Below are 18,385 nucleotides of genomic sequence, written 5' to 3' on the forward strand. Positions count from 1 at the left end.
GCATAATCTTAATATTCTCTCTTGCCACTCATTGTTGCACATAATGGCATGACCACCAGTTAACAGTTGGTAAGAGTATGCATCCACTTTGGGTGATGCTGGTAAACATGCTAACTTTTGTCACTTTAGGAGGTACAAAGGGATGTGGAATGTGTTCAAAATCGCTTAGAAATGTACAATCTCCCAAGACTGAACCAGGAAGAAAAAGAAAATATGAACAGACCAATTACCAGTAATGAAATTTAATCAGTAATTTAAAAACTCCCAACAAACAAGAGTCCAGGACCAGAAGTCTTTACGGGTGAATTCTACCAAACGTTTAGAGAAGGGTTAACACCTATCCTTCTCAAACTATTCCAAAAAATCACAGAGGAAGGAACACTCATAATTTACAAGGTCAGCATCACCCTGATACCAGAACCAGACAAAGATACCACACAAAAAAAGAAAATTACAGGCCAATATCACTGATGAACACAGATGCAAAAATTCTCAACAAAATTTTAACAAACTGAATCCAACAATACACTAAAAGGATCATACACCTTGATCAAGTGGATTCATCCCACAGATGCAAGGATTTTTCAGCAAATCAATCAGTGTGATACATCACATTAACAAATTGAAGAATAAAAACCATATGATCATCTCAATAGATGCAGAAAAAGCTTTTGACAAAATTAAGCATCCATTTATGATAAAAACTCTCCATAAAGTGGGCATAGAGAGAACATACCTCAACATAATAAAGGTCTTATATGACAAACCCACAGCTAGCATCATACTCAACAGTGAAAAGCTGAAAGCATTTCCTCTAAGATCAGGAACAAGACAAGGATGACCACTCTTGCCACTTTTATTCAACATAATACTGGAAGCCCTAGCCACAGCAAACAGACAAGAAAAATAAATAAATAAAAGAAATCCAAATTGGAAAGGAAGAAGTAAAAATGTCACTGTTTGCAGATGACATGATACCATACACAGAAAATCCTAAAGACACCACCAGAAAACTACTAGAGCTCATCAACGAATTCAGTAAAGTTGCAGGATACAAAATTAATATACAGAAATCTGTTGCATTTCTGTACACTAACAATGAACTATCAGGAAGATAAATTAAGGAAACAATCCCATTTACCATCACATCAAAAAGAATAAAATACCTAGGAATAAACCTACCTAAGGAGGTAGAAGACCTTTACTCGGAAAACTATAAGACACTGATGAAAACCACAAAGCTGTCAAGTGTCTTTCCCTGAACACTGATTAACTTGGGGGATCTCAGGGAAGGAGGCACAGAATCACAGGTACAGGCTTTGCAGGTGAAACCTGGTAGAGGCGAAATGGATCATTCTTGGTTCCTAACAGACAAACTAATAAGGACAATAAAAATACTGCTGGTACATGGAACGATCAAATTATGATTCCCAAGGCTTTATGGAACCTCCAGGTGGAAGCTAACTCCAAAGGTTTAGTGTCATACAATTCTAGTTTGTTAATCACACAGAAGAGTTATGTGTGTTAATTAACACCACATTACACAAATGTAAGTAAACCCAGCCAAGTAAATAAGACATTAAATTAATAAACCAAAACAGAAAATTGCTGAATAAAATTCAGGTGGGCAGATAGGAACTGGGGGTGGGCTGCACCTTCTCTACCACCATTCTGACCTAGCGCCTCATACCTCAATAGAAAAAACAAAGACAAAAACCACCTTGCATATGGAGTTTTTTTTCCTTTTTTCTTTTTTTAAAGAATATTCTGTCTAGCATTATCCCCTCAAAATAAATGAAGCCTGGAGTCCTTTCTATAAATATCTAATCCCCTAAATGAAAACAACTTCATCCCTCAAATCTTGCTGCTGATGCGGAGTGACCCTTGCAGATGTGGTAAGTGTGAGAGGAAACTGCTGGTTTTCCACCAGGAGGAGACCAACTTGGCAACCTTGTCATATTCAATACCTGCTATTTCCTGTATTTGGGTAGTCTGACTCTTCCAAAGGAAAAACTTTAAGGATGAAATACTTAATGTTTTGTCTGTGACTCTTCCACAATCCACACTCCCCCCTTCTTTCTGAAATTTTGTAGCATTGTTTGTAATGGTATTAGGACAGACTATTCATTCTCAAACATCATTTAAGTCTTCATGAGCTTCTGTTTCATCTCTCTGATTGGATTATAGACTTCTTGAATGACCCCCTCCCCAAACCACACCTTACAGTTCTTTGTCCAGCCCACAGAACCCAGCACGACCTTTATAATAGGAGATGTCAATACGTCTAACTGATTGATGGATTGACACATCAGTTATGTATCTCTGTGATTCATTTATTTTCCTGGAAACTAATTTTAAAAGACAAATTGCTCCAGGCCATCATTAATCTCTCCCTGATATACTTTCTTGCATGTAGATGCTCTGAAAAATATGTACCCAAACAGCATTTTCTGTCTGCATTTCTTTACGTACGCGCACCAAGATAATCCATATTTGGGGCTTCCCTGGTGGCGCAGTGGTTAAGAATCCGCCTGCCAATGCAGGGGACACGGGTTTGAGCCACGGCCCGGGAAGATCCCACATGCCACGGAGCAACTAAGCCCGTGCGCCACAACTACTGAGCTTGCACTCTAGAGCCCGCGAGCCACAACTACTGAGCCCACGTGCCATAACTACTGAAGCCTGCGCACCTAAAGCCCGTGCTCTGCAACAAGAGAAGACACGACAATGAGAAGCCTGCGCACCGCAACGAAGAGTAGCCCCCGCTCGCCAAAACTAGAGAAAGCCCGTGCACAGCAACAAAGACCCCACACAACCAAAAATTTAAAAAAATAAATAAATTTTAAAAAAGATAATCCATATTAAAATAATCCTTGTTATTCAATGTATGTATTAGTATGTATGTATTTATATATTAGTTTGGTTTGTTTTTTTTAATTGAAACTATACTCGCACAACTTAAAGGGTCAAATTATTCTATGTATCGTGTTATGAAAAGCAGCATTCCCTTCCACTCCCACATCCATCACCCTCTAGAGGAAATTCTTAACTATTTCTTTTGTTCCTACCTCCCTATCTCTACACAACATGTTCATAAAGCTATTTCTTAATTGTCATATTTAAGCACTGTCTCTTGACCTTCCCCGGTGGAAGCTCTTTCATTCCCCAATCTCCCCCAGACTCATGTACCACCTGTTCCTCATCTTCCCCATGTGGTTCTATTATCAGTTGGTTGGATCAGTACTGTTTTCACATTATTTCTCTAGGTAAATATTATTCAAGCCAAGCCACGTACCATGATGACTTCCTTTCTTTCTTGCACATTTTGTTCCTCCTAGAGTTAGTCTTGTTTTTCCTGTTTGCTTAGTTACATACTTATTGATAATTCATCTCCAAACATCTGAATCTTCTGTAAATACACTGAATACTGAAATACACTATATATACTGAAATACACAGATTTTTTTTTCTCTTCTTGGAGACAATGCTCTGAAGCTCCAACCTGGACTGGTCTGTCTTCAGGTCTGTCACGTACATCTCCCTTCACCATCATCCCAACACCCTGGTTTCCTGGCTTGAATCTCTTTCTCCTCCTTGGATAGGCTGAAGGCCTACTTTTACACTTGATGGATAACTTGGGTACAGAATTCTAGGTTAGAATTCTAAGAGATTCTAAGAGGGTCATTTTCTTGAGAACAGGGAAGGCACTGCTGCACTGCTGTCATCTAGTTCCAGTATCTAGTTCACCGCTCCCGAGGAGTGTGATGCTATTCGTATTCCTACCCTTTGTATGTGACCTGTTTTCTCTCTCTGGAAGCTTCTAGGATCTTCTCTACATTCCTGGGTCTTTCCTCATTCGTATGCTAGCTACATGGCGGCCCCTTTATTGGGAAATGTGTCCACCTTCTTTGGAGAATGAACTTCCGTTTTCTGCTGGGGGAGAGGAAGGGTGGTAACTGCTCTGCAAACTAGGAGTGGGGATCTGGGGACCCTAGAAAGGCCATGGCACAATACTCCTGTTTTTGACCTCACCTTCATGCCACTTGCAGAGGTACACGGTACCACTAATTCCTGAGCCACCTGGGGGTTCTGCCATGTGCGTTGCTGTTTTTCTGCCTGCCCGTTCAGGGCTCAGCTTTCTCCCCGTGAGATTAGGTATCACTAACCTATCTGCCCCACCAGGTCCCAAGTTTTACTGCCAACATTACTTCTCCTCGCATGGTTGTGTCTTTACAGAAAAGCTCTATGTAGGCACTTCGGCAGGATCTGGGAGAGAAAGGAAATCAGTGTGTGTTCAGTCCACTCTTGTATCTGTCTTTCATGTCACTCTTTTTTTTTTTTTTTTTTTTTAACTGGTACGCGGGCCTCTTACTGTTGTGGCCTCTCCCGTTGCGAAGCACAGGCTCCAGACGTGCAGGCTCAGCAGCCATGGCTCACAGGCCCAGCCGCTCCGCGGCATGTGGGATCCTCCCGGACCGGGGCACAAACCCGTGTCCCCTGCATCGGCAGGCGGACTCTCAACCACTGCACCACCAAGGAAGCCCCATGTCACTCTTTAGAAAACATCTCTTCTCTTAGCTTCTTTCATAGTACAGTCTTGCTTTTCCTCAAAACTCACTGATATCTCATTCTAAGTCTCTGTTTCAGGTTCTTCCTCCAAGACTCAATCCCCAAGTCCTGGTTTCTCTCAAGGCCCAGAGTAAGTGGGCTCTCTTATTTGCTCCTCCCATCCTCTTCCTCCCCACCCCCCAGCTCCCAGGTAAACGCACTCAACTCTCACAGCTTGAACACCACCGACATGGGGAAGATTCCCACATTCCTAGTTTTAGCCCTGAACTGTCGTTTCAGCTCCAGACTCATATCCAACTGCCTGCATGACTTCTACAGTCTGAACCTCACCAACATTTCCAATTGTCCCAAACTGAGTTTTCAATTTTCTTCCAATCTTTTCTATTGTAGAATATGGCACCATCATCTACCCAGTTGCTTGAGCTGGAAACTTGGGAATCATCTAAGCTTTGCCTCTTCTCCTCAAGCCCATACCCAACTTGTTAGTAAGTCATATTGAGTCTACCTCTAAAATACATTTTTACTCCACTCATCTCTCTCCACCTTCACTGATGTCACCCAGAGACTAGGCTGTCCATCTCTCTCTGACTACTCTAAGAATCTTCAAATGGCCTTCCTACCTCTGCTTCTATCCTCCTCCAACCCTTTCTTCCTATAACAGCCAAAGGGATCCTCTTATAATGGAAACAAGAGCACATCACTTACTTTTCTTTTTTTTTTTTTTTGGCCTCACCACACGGCTTGCGGGATCTTAGTTCCCTGACCAGGGATCGAACCCGGGCCCATGGCAGTGAAAGCACAGAGTCCTAAGCACTGGACCACCAGCGAAGTCATATAACTTACCTATCGATGCCCTTTGAAGTTCACCATTGGACTTAGAATATAATCCAAATTCTTTACCATGACTCTCAAGTCTGACTATCCTACAGTCTAATTTTACATCACTCTTCTCACTCCTTATGTTCTAGCCACACTGGTCTTCCTCCACTTGTTTAGAAGAACAAGTTATTTCCCCCACGGACCTGCTCCCTCTGCATGGGATGCCCTTCGTGCTGCTCTCTCGCTGCATGTGTGGCTCCACCCCATCCTGCAAACCTCAGCTCCTCAGAGAGCCTTCCCGATACAGCTCGACACATCTTCTAAGATTCTCCCCCGCTGCTTCCCTGCCCCAACACCCCTTTTGTTTGCTCATAAATACTGATCACAATTTGTAATTATATTTTTCTCTCCCACTGGTCTGTGAGTTCCACCACGGGAAGGAGTGAGTGTGCTAGCACTGTGACTGAGAGGAATTTGATAAACATTAGTTGAATCACTGAATAAATATCCCTACTTCCAATCAATATCTGAGGATTGTATGGAAAACTTCTTCCGTTACAATAAAAATGTAATCACCTCATGAAATGCCAGGGTTTTCAGAAGCTTGAAACAGGCTCAAAATGCTTCAGAAATTTCTGCTTATAAATGAGAAACTGGAACTTCATTCCAAGTATTATGTTATGGGCACATTAAATTATAGGACTTTTCAGAGAGTGACGGGAACAGAAAGAAATTCTTACTCACCGATTCCTTTGTGAGGATCAGGAGGGCAGGAAACAAACTTCAGCACTTCAGCTCGTTTCTCCCTCAGACCCCAGCGGTAGAGGATTTCTCCATAGCATTTCTTAAAGTCATCAAATTGCTGGGTATTGGCGGGGTCCAGAAGCCTGGATCAAATTCAAAATTCCGGTCAGTTCCTTTAAGAGAAACAAGCTCAAGGCCAAACAGCACTTAGTATAACAAATGACACATAATGTGCTAAGAGTCCTGATTTTGGAGAATCTAAGCGTCATGAAATTGCAGCTCCCACCCGCGAAGGTCGTTACCTTTTATTTTTATCGTGCTGGTCACGCTCTCGCTCACGAGGATCACTGTAGGTCAGACTCCCAAATCGGATTTCTTCTGGTGAGGACTCTCCCCAGGGTGAAGATATGTGCTCTGTCTCTCTTCCCACTGAAAAAAATCAAATGGAAAGAGAAGATGAAAATCAGAGAAGGCATGGAAATACCTGAAAACTCTCATAATGTACTTGTGTCCAATTTACTCCCTGGAAGAAAGATAAGCTAAGTTGAAGATCCTGAGAAATGGAACTAAACAGAACACTTTCTTAGCCTTACCTTTTTGTCTAGGTGTTTACTATTAAGGTAACTTGATAATTAAGTACACACATAATGATTAAGCAAATTATGGTAGAGATGATGTAGACTGTTAGGCAGGCATTACTTATAAAAACTCTTTAAATGACATGAGAAAATGCTCATGACAAAATCAAAAATGGAACACAAAAACCACAAATATAGAATGACCCCCCCCACACACACAAAGATTGGAAGAAAATGTTCTGGAATGTTAACAGATGTTATTTCTAGGTGGGGGAATCAATGATTACTATTTTCTCCACTAATGCTTTTTGTTTTGTTTTTCTTCACTGGGCAAATAGTACTTTTGTAATCAACAAAACTAAGATCATTTTTAAAAAGAAATTTAAAATATCCAGAAAACACAAATACACTTCCTCGTTAAACAGACCTTTACGGCCACCTGGAACCAGGCTCAGCTTTATTTCTCTACCTTGAAGGAGGTACGTGGGGAGAGGGAGGTAACAGGAAGTGGCAGATGATTGGGAAAGGGGCTTGTGCAGGAGAAAGGATAAGGGTTAGCGTTTGTGGGGGGACACTGGGAAGTCCCACTGTCAGTTTCTTAAGGTTACAAGATGGAAAGCAACCCAGCAAGGCAGAGAGACCAGAAACCAGCCTGTTCAAACACGAAAAGCCCAGACCTTGCTGACTACAGTATCCCCATCATATTCAATTTAAAGGGCAATGAGGTGGGGGGGGCTTCCCTGGTGGTGCAGTGGTTAAGAATCCGCCTGCCAATGCAGGGGACACGGGTCCGAGTTCTGGTCTGGGAAGATTCCACATGCCACAGAGCAACTAAGCCTGTGCGCCACAACTACTGAGCCTGCGCTCTAGAGCCCATGAGCCACAACTACTGAGCCTGTGTGCCACAACTACTGAAGCCCATGCACCTAGAGCCCATGCTCTGCAACAAGAGAAGCCACCGCAATGAGAAGCCTGCGCACCGCAACAGAGTAGCTCCCGCTTGCCGCAAGTAGAGAAAGCCTGCGTGCAGCAACGAAAACCCAACGCAGCCATAAATAAATACATTAATTAATTAATTTTTTAAAAAAAAGGGCAAAGAGGGGGAATTCCCTGGCGGTCCAGTGGTTAAGACTCCAAGCTTCCACTGCAGCGGGCCCAGGTTCGATCCCTGGTCGGGGAACTAAGATGAACTAAGATCCCACAAGCTTCGCGGCGCACTGTGTGTGTGTGTGTGTGTGTGTGTGTGTGTGAATGAGAAACAAGGAAAAATATGGAGAGTATTCATCAAGTAAAGATTACATATTAAATCGCACACCACATTTAGAGTATAAAAACCCAGCGTGGAAACTAACACACCACTGTAAAGCAATTATACTCCAATAAAGATGTTTAAAAAAAAACAAAAAAACCCAGCGTGGGCTAAGGCCATACCAACCTATGTTCCAGCCACCAGTGTTGAATCCTGGGTCGGACATACTCGAGCAGGAACCAGAGGATGTAAAGCTGGGCTGCAGAGCAAACAGGAGCAGTGTGAGAGTGCCATTCCCCATGACGGCGACCTCTGGGAAAAGTCAAACTCACACCAGGAAACCCCCAACTTACGTATCGACTGTGGGACACCACAAGGTTAGATGAGCGGCTGGGAAAAGGCCCGAAGGGGTTTGGTATCCCCTGCGGCCGAGACTGGGCTTCAAACACACTGCAGAGCATAGCCAACGTCTGCACGTCCCGGAGCCGGCAGTAATGAGCCAGACTGGAGAGAAAGGGGGCAGGAGAGGAGAAGTCACGAGAAGGCCAGGGGGAAGGATGACTGTCACGACAGCGGCGGGTTGTTGCCATCAGGGTCGGATGTCAGAATTTTTTTTTAAAATTTATATTATTGAAGGATAGTTGATTTACAGTGTTGTGTCAATTTCTACTGTACAGCCAAGTTCTTCAGTTATACATATATATACATTCTTTTTCATACTCTTTTCCATTATCATTTATATAGAATGGATAAACCACAAGGTCCTACTGTATAGCACAGGGAACTATATCCTGTGATAAACCATAAAGGAAGGGAGAATTCTTGATTCTGCCTCCAAAGCCCCCATCAGGAACGAGGGCTTTCTGCAGATCCGGGGGCGTGATCGACTTTGAGTTTGGCTAAATTTGTTTTGGAATAACATGTATCTGAGTATGACACATGACCTAGATATAACCAATCTGAAAGCTCCTAGCTGGCAACCAGGCCTGGGCTCAGACTTGAATGGAGCTTCTTCAAGAATTAAGGAGACTCAGCTCACATCTGAGTGAGGCCATACATGCTCTCTCGGCCTCCCCAACTCCAAGGAGGCATCACACTGCTTCCTGGAGGGGTTCTATGTCCTCCATTCATATGACCTAAGGCTACATGGAGGTGCTCAGAGAGCACGGTGCCACCACAGTATGGGGAGCAGGTCACAGACTCGGGAGGTGGCATTATGAGTCTGAGCTATTAAGTAAGAACAACAGGGGATAGTTTTACCTTTTAGGTCCTCACATCCCCTTTGCTCCTTTCAGTACAACTGTGCTAGACAGAATGTGAGGTAGAGATCCCAGGGACTTGACACTTTCCTACCAAGCAATGTCTAATAGTTTTACGGTGTTTTCACACTATCTCATGAGCCTCATATGAAGTGGGTAGAACAAGCACCATGAGCAACCTGAAGCATAAGCACGTGTCCCAGGTCTGGCCTCAACGAGTAGGTAAAGCAAACCTCCACCTGAAGGAAGGAGCGCTTTTCCATCTCTCTGTCAGGACCTGGGCCTCCCTGTCTTGGAACCTCAAGTGGTTTTTCCTGGTTGTGAATCATTCTGCACACTGTATTTCCAGTTTGCCATATTTCAGTGCAATAAATCAAACACAAACTCAAGGTTTTCATAAACTGTCTAACAGGGTGAATGCATCGTGGCCTTTGGAAAACACGAAGGCCAACGTGCAATTCTCTAACCTGCTCTCAGGGGCGAGATTCTATAGCACCCAAGAAACTTTCTACCTCAAGAACTCAAACTCCCGTGTTCAGACTGATGTACTTCTGGGCCAAAGCATAACTCTCTCAAGGACACATGAGTCCCAAAGCCTTGTTATAAATGACAAATACGGTATAATTCCTTCTGCTCTAAGAAGTGAGTTCTGTACAGAAATTATAGCAGCCCTAAAAGGAAGGGTCTCACTTCCTCTTCTCATGCCTCAGGCCTTTGTACTTTTCTCTTAGACAAAAACACTGAAAGTGTTTACAGACCTAAAATTGACATCACTCATTTTCCTCACTTTTAGCGCTCAAAACCTACAGGGACTCCAGTAGCTGTCGCCCAAATGGATGTCGAGCCCAGGGTGTTTCCAAATCTGGGTCAGACTTCGGACCGAGGCAAAGATCCGTAGCTACTGTAGCCAGCGACCAAACCTGCACAGATCAAAGAGAAATACCCACACTCAGACTGGTGAGCACAGGACCGCGAACCACGAAAGAACCCCACCTCCTCCTCCACACACAGCCTAAAGCCTTGCTACTCTGGGGGCGGCCAAAGCTGGGAGCTTACTGAAATGCAGAGTCTGACACCCCACTCCAGACCTACTGAAGCAGAATTTGCATTTTAGCAAGATTCTCGGGGGACTTGTGTGCACATGTGAGAAACACCAGCCTTGAAGGCTTTTATGAAGCAGATGACAGAGGAATGACACCATGCAACAACTTCCCTGCATGGTCTATTTAACCACTGACCCATGTGACTTTTTCTGCTGCTTCATTAGTGAACTGGCAGGGAGAAAAAAATGCATTTGGTATCACACTTAAGATTGTCCTTTGCCCAAATAATGAAAAACCTTCCATTACAAAAGTTTCATTATATTCTCTGAAGTTACAGAAAAATAGGCCAAGAAAAAATAGACTCGGCTTTCTTTTGGTTGACATCAAATCTGAGGAATATCCCCAAACTTGAAACCTCACGGGGCTTGGAGTCCTCAAGCAGAAACTAATGTCCATGACGTGTCTATTAGATCCAAGATTTAGCACACACTAAATGTAAATACATCACACCATCAACAGAGTCCCCTCCCCTCTATACCTTTAAAAATGGAATACTGGGGACTTCCCTGGTGGTCCAGCGGTTAAGACTCTGTGTTCCTAATGCAGGGGGCCCAGGTTCGATCCCTGGTCAGGGAACTAGATCCCACATGTGTGCCACAACTAAGAGCCCACACGCTGCAACTAAGCAGCCCGCATGCTGCTACTAAAAGATCCCACACGCTGCAACTAAGACCCGGCACAGCCAAATAAATAAATAAATATATATATTTTTAATGGAATATTATTTTGGGGAAATCTTTCTTACTAGCAATATATCACTGTATGCCCACCAACTGGAAAACACTACTAGACTCTGAGAAAAACCCGAAAGGAAGAAGATACAGATTTTGAATCAAAGAGTTTAAAATAGAAGAAAAAAAAGAATAAGCAAATAAAAATACTGAAAAACAGGTATAGAAACACATCAGATATGTTAAAAAAATCAATTAAATTGTGTGGCTCCAGTGTACTTAAATAACCCCCACAAGTATTGGTTCAAAAGAAAAATATTCATTTCTATGATCAATGGACCACCTGGATGGTTGCTGGAAGAAGTTCATAGGTTTCTGGGATAGGAAAGGATGTTTACTACCCTGGCTGACAACTTGGGCCCATTATTTCCTCACTTGTAATACACGTTTCCTAAGCGCCTTCAACAGAAATAGTTGACAGGTTTATTCCTGTAACTCTTAGGCAAAACAGTACACACATCATCTTCAATATGTGCAAAAAGAACAACAACAAAAAATTCTCCAAGCATTTGCACTGATGTCATTTCCAGTCCGTTAAGGAAGACCACACCACAATGATGACTGCAATTGCAAGAACAGCAGCAATAATTTGCCACATACTGGGTATTTACATCTACCAGATACAGGTATGTAAACTGTATGCATATTACCTTATTTAGTTCTCATAAGGACCTTAGAAGTATTGTTCCTATTTTATAGTTGAGGAAACTGAAGTTCAGAATGATTAGGTAGCTGCCTAGGATCACACAACATGAAAGGGACAGAGCCCAGATGTAAACCCAGGTATGTCTGAACCCCAGGGAAGGGTCTTTCCACTTCACTCGGACTAGCCTGAACTTCCAAATCAACCCTGCCATAAAAGTCCTAAAAACTTAAAAGAAAAAAAAAAAACACTTTAGGAAGTAATTTTTCCTCAGATAATGTTTTTTCAGCACGTGAACCAATCTTCTCATCAACCCTATGAGGCAATTATTCTCTTGGGTCTCATCTGACCAATATACAGAGGCTGAGAGAGTCGGAAATACTTGGCCCAGTGTTACACCATTACGTAGCAGAGTCGGGCTGACGCCTCCTGTTAGAAATTCCCCACTATTTCCACTACTCTGTTTTGCCTTCTTAGTGTTTGCAGAATTTTAGGTGGCTGGGTCCTTAGAGAAACAGATTAAATCCATGACTCTAAGTTTCACTTAAAAGGGTTTGCAGCAGAGACTTGACGGTGTTTACTAGGAGACAAAAGGAAATCTTAGGGATTTTTCAATCAGATAAAAATCAAGGGGAGGCCTTAGCTCTGGGTCATTTGGAGGGTTACAAGGAAAAAACTGAGCAGATAGGACAGCAGCTCATAGTTTCCATTGCTCAATCTAATCCTCATACTAAAGAATAAAAGATGCAATAGAGGCAGAACATAGATTAGTGGTTGGCGAGGGCTGGATGGGGGAAGGGGGGCTTGAGCAGTGACAAGGGGTGTGGGGTGCCTTTACAGGGTAAAGGAAATGTTCCAAAATTGTTTATGGTGATGATTGCAAAATGCTGTGAATATACTAAAAGCCACTGAATGGTACATCTTAAATGTGTAAATTGCATGGTCTATGGACTATAATCTCAATAAAACAGTTTAAAAAAAAAACCAGGAATTCCCTGGTGGTCCAGTGGTTGGGAATCCACGCTTTCACTGTGGAGGGCCCAGGTTCGATCCCTAGTCAGGGAACTAAGATCCCGCAAGTCGCGTGGCACAGCCAAACAAACAAAAATAAATAAATAACTAAAAAACAAAAAACCTCACCAATATAGGAGCAACTTGCTTAAGCACTGATGTGTTTCTGCAAAGATGAAGGAAATTTTAATTCTTGTAATATTACACCTTGTTTTAAAACTGAATGTGTCTCTATCTTAAGGAATGCCTTGGTAAACCTTTTATGAAATGAAGCATTTTTAAAAGTAAAAAACAAACAAAACAGAACTGAGGGTGTAAATGGCAAAGATAAAGACGTCCAAATTTACGTACTAACAATCACCCTGCCCTAGAATAGAAAAGGGATGTTATAAAAACACTTAGTAAATGCTTTAGGACCTCCTCAACTAAGCACTAATAAGAAAAACATCTAAGGGATTTAAAAAGCTGCTCTAGCCCTACAGTTTGGCAAAGAAAATGGGAAAGAAATTACAAAATAGGAGGTACACCTTGAAATGTCACTAAACCACAACAATAAAGTGAAAGGAACCTGCTCCAAGAGAAAAATCCAGATCTCCAACAAAAGGAATGGAAAATACCTGGACGAGATCCTTCCTTCCAACAAGCAAGGCAGAAGTGGCATTCTTCTGACATGTTTCTTGAATATCATTCACATTCAATCTGAAATTTAAGAAGAATTAAAAAGTTTCTTTCCAGTTGACTTCTAAATCAATTACTCCTGGTTTAACAAATAAAGTAAAAACTGCCTCTTTGGTTGTCACTCAAAATGTTTTATTCGTATTGGCCTTAAGCTCCCTTTCTACGTAACATGGAGAAAAAGCTTACCTACAGCTGATGTTACACTGTGAGTTCAGGCCTGGGGAAGGTGAAATTGCTTACCTCTTCGAAGTCAGGAAAGGAGGCCAGATTCAAAGAACAATTTGCCAGCTAGCTTTTCTGGGGAGTTCCCCAGGCTTAAGAGTTGAATAAAAATTGATTTAGATATGTATAATGCTGACTGCAGTTTCTAACAAGGAGTAATGTGTTGTACATAAACAACAAAATAAGTATTTTTTATTATGTGTTCAAGTTCAGGAAGAAGGGGAACCACAGGTCAGCAGCTTCTGTGTGCCTGTCACCCACCTTCCAGCTCCCTTCAACCAAAGTAGCTCTGCTTTTAAACTGTTTTACATATTAAGTACAGGAGGCAGAATCCTGAGACTGTGCCCAAGATTGCTGGCCCCTGCTTTACAGGCCTTGTATAAACCCTCCCTTTAAACGGGGTCAAGACCAGTCAATACTGATGACATATCACTCCTGTAATTGTCAACAGGGAGATTCTCCTGGGTGGGCCTGACCTAATCAGATGAGACCTTAGAAAGACAGTGAAGCATCAGTGAGACACTTCTGCTGGTCTTGGAGAAGATGAAATTCCCTGAGTTCTCCGGCTGCAAGGAACTGAATTCTGCTAACAACCTGAATGAGTTTGGAAGAGGACCCTGAGCATTGGTTAAGACCACCACGCGGCTGACTTCATAATTTCAGCCTGGGGAGACCAGAGCAAGGAACCAGGTAAGCCATGCCCAGACTCCTGACCCAGAGAAGCTTTGAGATAATAAATGTGTGTTGTTTAAACACTAGGTCTGTGGTAATTTGCTATGCAGCAGAAGAAAGCTAATGCACTGGGCCTCTTCTAAAAAGGATTCCAGTATCTCAAAAACTAAAATAAACAGGGAGTTCCCCAGTGGCCTAGTGATTAGGATTCCAGGCTTTCAACTGCCTGGGTTCAATCCCTCGTCAGAGAACTGAGATCCTGCAAGGCACGGCCAAAAAATAAAATAAACGACTTTGATATTCATATCTAAGTGGGAAGCACGGCATAGTTGAAATTCTGAACTTACATGTATAGTTCTCCCAATGACTTGTGAACAGGAAGAAGGCAGGCAATATCCTGAATGATCACTTTCCCAGCAGCCTTGATTGGTCGATTCCCAGAGTCCGATCCCTCACGCTTACTTTTCCATCTCCTTGATTTCTGGGGGAAATGACAAGATATAACTAATGGGGACTTCGATGAATGGAAACCTACATTTGCAGAGCACACCATAGTTGGGTCATTGGTAATTTGCAGAGACCTTGCATTACATCATGCCCACAATTATATGAATCAGCATCTGTAGAAAATAAAAGGATGACAAAGGGCATTGAGCTCATGGCCCAGAATCCTAAGAGGAAAATAAGCACCTACTGCAGTGCTATATACATTCTGCAGGTGCTCAAAAACACCTTGAAGCCAGAATTTAAAAAAGAAAGAACAGCAAGTAAATAAGTTAGTAAAGACCACAAAAATGTGGGAGAAGAGCAACTTTTAAGGTTGGGTTCAGCCCTAGGTTCAAATTCTTGCTTGAAACTAATTAAAGTTTTTTTTTCTTTCCTTTTCAGACAATTTAAATTGGATTTGTTGAAATTTAATTCAGACACAGCAGTGTGGGATCTGCAAACTTTCATCTATGGGAGGCAGACACAGAACCTGAGCAGCTCAAGAAAAGTTACCCTGTCTTCCCTAGACCATTTGAATTATTTCTAAAAGTGATCATTTAGAATGTCAAAAATACCTGAGCAGAGGGACCTGGGTAATGGATGTGGAAGATCATAAGCAATTATCCTATTTCCCCAGAGCCTTCCCTACAAATGGCTACAGAGGAGCCTGTATGTGGGAAATGAGAGATGTCCTGGAAAATGAGAATTATGAGAGTGTAGCCCCATCTGGTATCTTCAAAATGACGACCAGCCAAGGGAGCAATATTCTATTTTATTTTATTGCCAGAAGTTAGAAAGGGGGTCGCCAAAGTGATTCATCTCAGGAGGGAAGTGACATATTTATTAACAAAGGAGGCAAAAGGAACCAGTGAAAGGGCCCAGTAATGTGGAGTCAGAAAACCAAGTCTTACTGGTCTTATTAACACATGCCCTGTCTCATTGCGATCCCAGGCACGTTCCTTTTTCGTGGTGAATTCAGGCTTGTGTCACTCTCTCTTTGCTCACTGGTAACTCTGGGCTCCTGATAAGCTCTGTGGTTCCAATCTCACAAGGTTAATCAGGGGACAATGAAAAGGTGAGATTGCAAAGTGTCAACTGAAAAAGTGCAATTTAAAAATCTGTAATTATTATAAATGTCCATAAACTCTCGGGCATGTAGAGTATATTATTATTTAGATGGTTCATAGATAAATTCGTTTTCCACCAGTGATTTTGATACAATCACTCTTCCATAAATCAGTCATGGTCTATATCCAGGCATTTCTGACCGTTCACGTCCCATCTAACGCCCAAAGTTGTTCAACGCACGTAACTTCCCATAGGATTAGTAAGCGGCATGGAATCTGCTAAACCCAGGACACCCGGACTCAGTGCATGGCAGGTAAATGTAGATGTTTAGCTAAAGTATTTGAATTGTTCAACATCGTTTGTAAATACATATGCTATCAATTTGGAATCTTAACCTATTTGGTCTTAGAAGCAGTTCAGTTACTATGTATCCATACACAAGTCATTATTCTGCAACACAAGAGGAAACTGCATCTATTCTTGGGGGCTAGTAGCCCTTCAATTCTCTGCTGGCCTTGGTTATTTTCTAAAGAAGAACTGTGATGTGGGTGCAAGTAAGGGGTGAGTGTGCTAACGAGAAAAACGGCCTGTCAGGATGGGCTGGAGCCAGGCCAGCGTTTACTGACATTAGACTGTGCTGTCACACGTGCCCTGAGCACTAGGACCAGTTTTACAGAGAGTAACTCAGCATACACCGACCCTGCAGTGATGGGACGGCACAACATGGTTAACTAGAACACGGAGGGCATCAGTCCATAAACTCACTTCACTGTGACTTTTATCCAGACCTCTGGAAGTTTAAGAATCCCGGGAAATGACATACCCACAAGGCCCCACATGATTCGTCATCTCCAATGACATTTAGGGTACTGGATTTTTTTTTAAAGGCAGAAAGAAAAGATCTACATTCAAAAGACTCCATCTGGAATCAAATAGGATCCATCTAATTGGGTCTTCCAGGTTTGTTGAAAGGCTTCTAAAACAGTTCCAGGCACTGACTCTGGCTCCTTATTACAAAGAGAAAATAAGAAGCCCTTCAACAATTGAGCAATTCACGACAGATCCGTTTAACTGAACAGTGGAAACCAATGGACACCTCGTGAGGGATGGGGTCTACAGCTTTCAGACCACACTGGAAACATCCACAGTTGCCTGACTTTTTAAGCAAACCCCATGAAAGCATAATATTAAGGCCCATGTGCCCAAAGTGGTTCATTTGCAAATAGACTAGTTCACGTCAGAATGTTTTTCCTAGCAGACTTGAAATATTTCTAAAAAGGATCATTTTCAGAATGTCAAAAATACTTGAGCAGAGGGACCTGGGTAATGGATGTAGAAGAAGATCACGAGCAATTACCCTATTTCCCCAGAGCCTTCTCTACAGTGGCCAGAGAGGAGCCTGCATTTGGGAAATGAGAGACGCCCTGGACTTCACCAATGAGGATGTGAGCTTACTCAAGGCCACAGTCCTAAGAGCTCAGCTTTGAACACAGGTTCTCAGGCTGCTAAGCCCATACTTGTTAACCTGCTTTTAAGAGTATGATTTTAAATTAAAAAGGGGGGAAAATTAAGTCCTGACTAAGTTACCTGTTAATATGTAAATAGTTTGATCCATATAAAAACAGATCCATTTCTGCATATACAGAGATCACCTGATTCCAGTGAGGGCTGTCCAACACACCACTGTCTACAATTACTCACTTCTGAAGTCACTTCTCTGCCAAGCGCTGCTGAGCCAGAGCAACGTGCAGACGCAAGCAGCTCCTGTGGCTACAGGGCTTAACACGCCAGGCTCAGGCCAAGGTGCTGTGTTCCAGGCCAGGCTCATGAGCCTGAACCTCGCGCCGTTTAACTTCCTTTTTGGATTTGTTAGGATTCGACACATTCAGAGAAAAGAAAACTCAGGGTCCCAAGAGACGTCTCAGGGCTCTTCTCCCATTTGCAGTCTTGGGTGACAGAGATTGGCAGAAACGGGCCTGTGTGAGTCATCAATAAGTCCTGGATGAAAATGTGAAGATAGTGGTCTGGGCAGCTTTCTGCAACTACCCTTCACAGAATTACAGAAGTCACTGTCTGTATTTCCTGGGACTTCCTTGTCAGCTTCTGGAGACACCAGGCTTCCAGGTGCTTCTCTGTTTGCTCTGTGCTGATGCACAGGTGGTGCTTTACGGACCTCGATAAGCTGCCTTAGAGCCTACAATAGGAGGAGATTCCCTAACACAGGATCACCCTCATGATAGCTGCCACCAAGAATCGAAGTGTGAAAGCAATTAAGGGACAGCTGTTTTTGTTCATTTAATCCAGCAAGGAATAACTATAAAACATTATAAAAAATCTTTAAGGGGGGGGTCACAAAATATTTTTTCTTCAAACTTGGAGGTTGATGGCTTTTAAACATGAACTATCTCCCCTTCAGGCTATGGAGGTCACTCAGTAAACCTGTCTCACGGCAAATTATTCTGGGGATTCAAATCCAACAAGGCTGCCTAAACAAAGATGTGGTAGATCTCAAATCAGGTGTCAGGGCCTAGGACCCAGGTGCTCCCTAAGAAG

The 18,385-nt window shown here is 42.6% G+C and overlaps 1 protein-coding gene across 2 annotated transcripts in view; it reads right to left on the bottom strand.

Annotated features, from left to right (window-relative positions):
• The window catches only part of WDR59 (WD repeat domain 59), a 120,439-nt gene that overhangs the window by 39,779 nt on the left and 62,275 nt on the right, over positions 1 to 18,385 (bottom strand). For both annotated transcript variants that reach the window (XM_082676436.1, XM_082676435.1), the window contains exons 19-25: positions 14,626 to 14,759; positions 13,324 to 13,405; positions 10,026 to 10,138; positions 8,313 to 8,463; positions 8,146 to 8,218; positions 6,435 to 6,561; positions 6,133 to 6,275 (exon numbers count right to left, since the gene is read on the bottom strand). In XM_082676436.1, coding sequence (XP_082532562.1) covers positions 6,133 to 6,275; positions 6,435 to 6,561; positions 8,146 to 8,218; positions 8,313 to 8,463; positions 10,026 to 10,138; positions 13,324 to 13,405; positions 14,626 to 14,759 — 823 coding nt within the window. The remainder of the gene's footprint in view (positions 1 to 6,132; positions 6,276 to 6,434; positions 6,562 to 8,145; positions 8,219 to 8,312; positions 8,464 to 10,025; positions 10,139 to 13,323; positions 13,406 to 14,625; positions 14,760 to 18,385) is intronic.

The sequence above is a fragment of the Grampus griseus genome (assembly GCF_964374135.1).
Source record: "Grampus griseus genome assembly, chromosome: 19".
NCBI classification, from domain to species: domain Eukaryota; kingdom Metazoa; phylum Chordata; class Mammalia; order Artiodactyla; family Delphinidae; genus Grampus; species Grampus griseus.